Raw genomic sequence first — 7,500 nt, 5'->3', positions numbered from 1 at the left:
TTGTAGACAGTTGGTATCGATTCAATGGTGTGGTCAGACACTGATGTATCTTGGCCTTGGAGTCCAGTCCACCTTGGAGGTTTTCTATCACTCTTTGTCTCTTTCGTGCAACTAGTCACAGGAACACCAAGCCGCCCGGAGATGTTCTGATAGGCAAGCATGTTAAATGTATGACTATAATATTCTTTGTGATATTCTTAGGCAACTCTTTCCCTTTATTTATCTAGTCCATGTTCATTTTGGGGCACACAGTGATACCAATCTGCAGAGTGACTCATTTTTATCTATTTGTATATAGTCTGAATGACTAGTGTAGACATAATCTAGTACATCAGCGATAGGAATTCAGGTGAAACAATTAGTTTAACTATAATCACTATAATCCAATAATCTAATAATCTACCGTCTTTTTTAGGGGTTCCAAATCGGTCTAGGCCATGTGAGGATATCTTTGTGAAGTAGACAACAAAATTTGATGATTCAATGGCCTTTTTAAAAAACTTTCTTTGCTTAACTCTATTACCTACCAAATTCATACAGCTAGCCTATCCGTGAGAAATGTACTTTGAATAGGAAGAAATTGAAGGAAGACATTTTGGTTATTTGCAATGATACCAACACAACAGACACAGCTCTACTCTAGTCCCTTCAGCAGTGGGTGCGCTTGCCAGGGGAACACCATTACATTACATTACATTACAGAACATTACATCTAACCAAAGCGACTTACAACATGGTAAAAACATTTAAAGCTTTTTAAGAGCAATTCTAACAACAACTAAAAAAGGAACACAATAAGTGCATCAATGAGTGTGATAAGTGCATCAATGAGTGCATTGTCTGTAGTAGTGCTATGAGAGGAGATGTTCTCTGAAGAGCTGGTTTTTCAGACATTTTTTTGAAGATGGTGAGGGATGTCCCTACTCTAGTAGGAACAGTTAGTGCGTTCCACCAACAAGGGACGACAAATGAGAAAAGTTTGGATTGATAGATAGATAGATAGATAGATACTTTATTGATCCCCAAGGGGAAATTCAAGGTCCCAGCAGCTTAAGACACCACACACAACATACATTACAATGTAAACAGGAAAATACAAAGCAAATTAATAAATCAACATGACTAAAGGAGCAGTAAAATACTATAGATAAAGATGTGCATGAATGTACTGAGGATTGGCCTGCCCTGAACACCAGCTGACTCGCTCCCCTCGGACTGACTTGACCGCTCCGTGCCTCTGTCCACAGTGTGAGGATGCCAAGGTGGAGGCGCTGTGCGAGGCGCTGCAGACCACGGTGGGCCAGTGGAAGGGCCGCTTCCCCAACCCGCTGCCCCTGGAGCTCTACACCTCCTCCAACTTCATCGGCCTCTTCGTGGACGAGCAGGTGGCCGAGGTGCTCAAGACCTTCGCCTTGGACTTTGCCAACGAGGCGGCGGCAAAAGCAGGTGGGCAACAGGAACTGCGTGTGGGGTTGAAGATACAGTCAGTGGTCATACAGTGGTCACTTAAATGGTGATAGTTTCTCATTTTTTATCACTTTGCATTTTCATGCTAGCGACTGTATGTGGTCAACATACATGCCTAACAAGTTACAGGATTTACAATTTACAGATTTAGTTTTTAAATATTACAAGTCAGTCTAATCTATCTAATCCATCGATTGGCTGTATGAGGAGCGATTGCTTGGCTACTTGTTTGTTTGAAAGTTGAAACCACAGCCTGCATTTTATGTCACCTTTTTAAGGGCTTTGAGTGGCAATAAAGGCTCATTAATGCATTACATTTTCATCTACAGTATACCAATAAAAGTTGAGTATCCACGCACATCCTACGTCAATTTAGCCCGGGTGCAGGATCTTCAAGAGTGATAATACAAAAAGATAATACAAAAAGATAAAAAGTATCCGCACACCAGTTTTTAGCTCCCAGTAAGAATTTTCTTTATTGAAGCAACGTTTCGAGCAAAAAAGCTCTTCCTCAGGCTGCCTGAGGAAGAGCTTTTTTGCTCAAAACGTTGCTTCAATAAAGAAAATTCGCACTGGCATCTACAGTATACCACCACACACCATAGGTCCATTGTAAGGATGTATTGGAGAGACACTCCCCTCACATGTCTCTGCTTGATCCCCACTCTAGATGCCCACGTGGAGCCACATAAGAAGCAGCTTCATGTTACTCTTGCATACCACTTCCAGACCAATCACTTGTCTTCGTTAGAAAAGCTGGCCAAGGGCATCGACGTAGCGCAAGGCTGCGATTGGCTAGCCGTGCTCTTCTCCCGGGACATCCGGTTCGCCAATCATGAGGTGAGCTACTGCAGGCGAGACAGGGCACTTTAACACATGACTGTGTGCTTTCATAGCAGTTACTGTTGAATGACCAGCTCACAGTAATGCAACATATACTGTATGGGGCCCTAATTTCAATGACGGCCAAAGTGCAAAGTCTATTTATATCCATTTTGTTGAAAAGCAAATGTGATATTGTGAGCAAGGTTCAAGGCGCAAATATTGATTTGTCAGCCCAATTATGCAACCAACCATCCCACACACCACAGGATGCTTTTGACTGACTTTGCACTTTGCCCATTATTAAATTAACATAAATTAAGGCCCATAGTGAAGTAATGAGTAGTCTGAAGTGCAGAAACAAATGTCACATACCTGTTCATCCCACATGCTACAAACAAACTCATAGAATAGGACAGGGTTCCCATGGGTCATGGAATATCATGGAATATAATGGAATATCATGGAGTTTTAGAAAGTCTTTTCCAGACATGTCAGGAAATTTGTATACTTTTTGGGGCAAAGTCATAGAATATCAGGGAATTTTGTTGTAGCAGTTTAAAACACACTTGCCAAAATACGTATATTTCCACACAGAAGTTGTGTACAGTATATCTGCTTATTATTCATTTTTTTGTGTCAGGGAAAGTCGGGGGGAAAAGTCACAGAATTTTACATTTGATTTAGAGTGGGAACCCTGATAGGAAGTGCATGTGGTCAAGCATGGTCATCTCCTCCTCCGTGTCCTCCTGACGGACTCTTGTCTGCCCCCCCCCCCCCCCCCACCACTCCTTCTGTCCCAGACTCTGCGGGTGATGTACCCGTACGCGCCACAGAACGAGGACGAGCTGGAGCTGGTGCCGGGGGACTTCATCTTCACGTCTCCCGTGGAGCAGGGCAGTGCCAGCGAGGGCTGGGTCTACGGGACCTCGCTGGGCACGGGGCTGTCTGGCCTGCTGCCCGAAAACTATGTCAGTCGGGCAGATGAGTGCGACACCTGGATCTTCCATGGGTGCGTACAAAAATAAAAAAAACTTGTGCACGATATTATTACATTTGAAGATGTTGAGTGTCAATGTTGTAAATGGTAAACGTTATCACAGAGGATAGTCAGGGCTCAGTTATTAAGTTGGAATGAATTGTGATTAATATGTAGCTCATGAGAGAAGATAGGAGAGACATTTGCAACCGGTGAACAAAGCTTTACATGTCAACACATCTCTCCAACACATAATTATGAAGGACAATCATTATCATGTCAGATTAGTATTTATGAATAGGTGTGGGAAGGAGGGGGAGAGAGTGTGTATGAGTAAGTGAAAGAGTGTGAGAGAGAGTGAGAGAGTGAATGAGAGATAGAGAGAGAGAAAGAATGATTAACCACACTGTGATTCTAAGTTACAATAGTCATTTACATGTCACTTCCCAGATTGTGAATGGCTTGCTGCATATGCCAAGGGAAATGTGGAATGGAGTGAAGTTCATTTGCATGGTCTTATCTCTTATGTGACTGAGGTGTTGATCTGTTCTGTATTCCATCTCCTCCCAGGTCCCACTCTTTCCTCAACAGCACCTCCCCCACCAACATGGGCGGGGCTTTAGGCGGGCTGCTCCTAGATGGTCAGCTAGATGGCCGTCTCCTGGACGACCCGAGTCCTATCGACCCCACTGGTCTGTTTTGTCAACCTATGCAGGTACAGTAAGGCAGGTGTGCAGTGTAACACCCACCAATGTAATAGCTTCACACCACTGTAATAAACCACCAACGTAATAAAAATCTTCACGTTTAAAACCCACTAACATAATAATGTCCTGCAACTTCATTTCCCACCAACGTTATAGCCCAATAGTATTACGTTTGTGAAGGTTAAAACGCTTCGTCACCATCTAAACCAATCTCATGACCATAAAGCTTTGCCCCCCACCCCCCCTTTATTTTCTACCTTTACTTATTATTCATCAGCCTCTCTAAGAGCCAGGCTAAGCTAGACAGGTCCCTGACTCTATGCAAAGTGGCTTTGGCACCCACGTTTGAGTGCAGATGCAGGAGACACTGTAGGCTACACATTACAAGACACCCCCCTAAAAGCGTAATCATGAAATAGTAGAAATGATAAGGAAATGATGGCCTGATAGTCTTCCGTCAACTGATATGAACATTGCTGGGTGTGGTTAGGAACATGCTCCTGATAGTCACTTAGTGCTCTTTTGGGCCCACACCGTCGACTTAGAATAGAATAGAATAGAATATATACTATTTTTGATCCCGTGAGGGAAATTCAGTTCTCTGCATTGCATTTAATCCAATTTAACCGAATTAGTGAACACACACAGCACACAGTGAACACACACTTGCTGCGTTTACATGAGAGCTTTAATTCCGAATAAAACCAAGTTAAATCGGAATAAAAGTTAATTCCGCTTTAAAAGAGACCATGTAAACACTTATTCCGCTTGAAAATGATTATTCCGAATTAAACTTAATTCCGATTTAAGCGGTTGGTTTATTCCGATGTTAAAGCGGAATTAACTCCCCTCCTTGATCATGTAAACCTTTATTCCGATTAAAAGTTTATTCCGTTTGTTTGGCGCATGCTCGTACAAGGAGGAAGAAGAAGCGCATGCTCGTTTCATGGTTAATTCGGCTCCGTCTTCTTCCCCCCCTTCTCCGACAGTCTTCTCCTCCTCAGCTAGCAAACGTGAAGCTTGACAATATTCTCGAGCTGCTGGCTAAATAGTAGGCCTATTATCAGAGTTACTGTGAAACCCGTTTTCATTATGTTATTGTCCATGCTGTAACGTTAACCCGAGATGACAAAAAAGTTGCTAGCCAGCTAAAGTTTGTTTTCTTCCGGTAGACCTTATTAGGCTACGTTCATGCACCGCCTGTCCAATCGGAACCCTTCCCGACCCCCAGACGTTCAGCAGAATACAATAAAGCGTAATTAACGTATGTTCCATGTAAACGCCAATTCGGAATTATTATTTCCATGTAAACTCGAAAGAGAATACTTTAATTCCGATCTATTTAATTCTGAATAAACTAATTCGGAATTAAAAACATCATGTAAACGTGGCCACTGAGGTGAATCACACACTAACCCAGAGCAGTGAGCTGCCTGCCCAACCAGCGGCGCTCGGGGAGCAGTGAGGGGCTACAGTAGGTGCCTTGCTCAAGGGCACTTAAGCCGTGGACTGGTCGGGGATCGAACCGGGGATCGGCTGCCCCAACTTACCAACTGACTTCAAGGCAGTGCTGCCGTTACCCTTACCCTAACCCTTGACTAATGTTACACCCCACCGTTACCTGGCCCTTTAGGGGGGAACAAAAAGCCCTAACCCTTGACTGACCCTAGCGCCTTCCAGGCAGCGCTGCCGTCAAGTCGACGTTGGGGACCCGAAAGACCACAGATCTTGATAGTATTTTGACAACTGACATGAACGTTGCTGTGTGCGGTTAAGAACATACTCTTAACTTTTGAATCAGCTGAAGCGTGGGACAATTTTGTTATCTTTTATACACAGTAGGAACACTTGGCCTTTTACCTCCCTTATGTTAAGATGCAGCATCATGTCTGCGTGTGTCTGAATGTTGCTAAAAAGGAGAACATGGCAAGCGTTGTGCAAATTAATCTTCTAACGGTCAGTTGGGTTCCCAGGCCTCAATCAAGGCCTCAAAAATGCTTGAAAATAGACATAAATAGACATAGGTAATTAAAAGTGTTTGAATTTCTATATGTTAGAGAGGGCAAGATAACTGCTTTGTCAGCCATCACAGAAACATATTCATGGGTTTCATCAGGTCCCTTTCCACAGGTGTATTAATCAAGCACCATGCAGTCTGCATTGATAATCAAGGTGCTTGATTGAATACACCTGTGGAAAGGGACCTGATGAAACCCATGAATAGCACAATTGAGAAGCTTTGACACATTCAAGCCTCTTTCTTTTTTGAACGTTGTCTTTGAGTTTCTGTAAAGCTATAAAGTTGTTGTAAGCAATTTGTAACAATTAACCTTTTTTAAGTCTAAAAGTGTTGGGTGTGTCACTTTCATTTATTTTAAAACAATGTTAAAACACAATGTTATTACATTGAACAAACATATTTTCAACATTCCATAATGTATGCTGTAAGTCAGCACCGTGCCTAGTACTGTATCTTGGCCATGCAGATCAAATGCAAGTTATTGGATTGGTTGGTGCTCAAGTGTGTTTAAATGTGTTTGTACTGTATGTGACATTGAACATCTGTCCCATGCCATTCCAGATGCTTCGGCCAATCAGCAACAGCCAATCTAGGCTGCCCAAGAGGACCCTGTTTGTGTGTCGCCACGGCGAGAGAATGGACGTGGTGTTCGGGAAACACTGGATCTCCCAGTGCTTTGATGCCAAAGGTAGGGAGACAAAACAAAAAGGCGGAGACATGGTCATTAAAGTCTCAGACACACTGATTCCAGACGCCGTCTGGAGTCTCTTTGATAATGCCCACTTTGGCCTGACTTGTCCGCCCGTGTCCCTTGCCTTGCCCATCCAGGTCGATACGTACGGTCCAATCTCAACATGCCGGCTAGTCTTCCAGCGAGAACTGGCGGCTACAGGGACTACGATAAGGACTGCTCTATCACTGTGTTTGGGTCGACACAGGCTCGCCTCATAGGTAAGCGGCACTCTCTCCCCCACCTCCCCCAGACACAGCCGATAAAGCACGGGCTTCAGCCTTATCACCCGGGGATGTCCGTTTACATTTCCTGGACCCAGACAGTAAGTGTTTGGAGAGTTGAGGGAATAGGAAATCAAGGGAGAAGGCACCAGGCTGCATTATAGGTAAACAAAGCCAACGTACAGTCTAGATTTTTTTATCAATGACTCCCACTACTTTTAGGATGTCTGGCATCTCTGGAAGCTTTCCATTAGCAAAAGAGCAGCCCTGCTGTATGCCAGAACTGCTTGTTCATTTGGATGATTCGATTGAATACTGTACTTACAAATAGACTTAGACATCATGTCTAAGACATAATGTAAAACACTGTATCAGAGCAAAGAGGATTAAGTTAAGATAAAGGTAGATGTCGCTCTTGTGCCATGCAAGACAGCCACGGCAAGAATTTCATAACCATATATCCTAGCTAGGCAAACACACGTGGACATGTGGATCCATAAGACTGTCATGTACTCTGTGTGTGTGTGTGTGTGTACAGTGCCTTGATGTAC

At 43.5% G+C, this 7,500-nt stretch overlaps 1 protein-coding gene across 1 annotated transcript in view; it reads left to right on the top strand.

Moving 5' to 3' along the window:
• The window catches only part of ubash3ba (ubiquitin associated and SH3 domain containing Ba), a 30,765-nt gene that overhangs the window by 20,457 nt on the left and 2,808 nt on the right, over positions 1-7,500 (top strand). The window contains exons 4-9 of the mRNA XM_062536308.1: positions 1,248-1,446; positions 2,138-2,307; positions 3,093-3,301; positions 3,839-3,983; positions 6,557-6,683; positions 6,824-6,946. Of these exons, the coding sequence (XP_062392292.1) occupies positions 1,248-1,446; positions 2,138-2,307; positions 3,093-3,301; positions 3,839-3,983; positions 6,557-6,683; positions 6,824-6,946 (973 nt within the window). The remainder of the gene's footprint in view (positions 1-1,247; positions 1,447-2,137; positions 2,308-3,092; positions 3,302-3,838; positions 3,984-6,556; positions 6,684-6,823; positions 6,947-7,500) is intronic.

Source organism: Sardina pilchardus, chromosome 5 (genome assembly GCF_963854185.1).
Source record: "Sardina pilchardus chromosome 5, fSarPil1.1, whole genome shotgun sequence".
NCBI classification, from domain to species: Eukaryota; Metazoa; Chordata; class Actinopteri; order Clupeiformes; family Clupeidae; genus Sardina; species Sardina pilchardus.
This window is presented reverse-complemented; position numbering and strand designations above follow the sequence as displayed.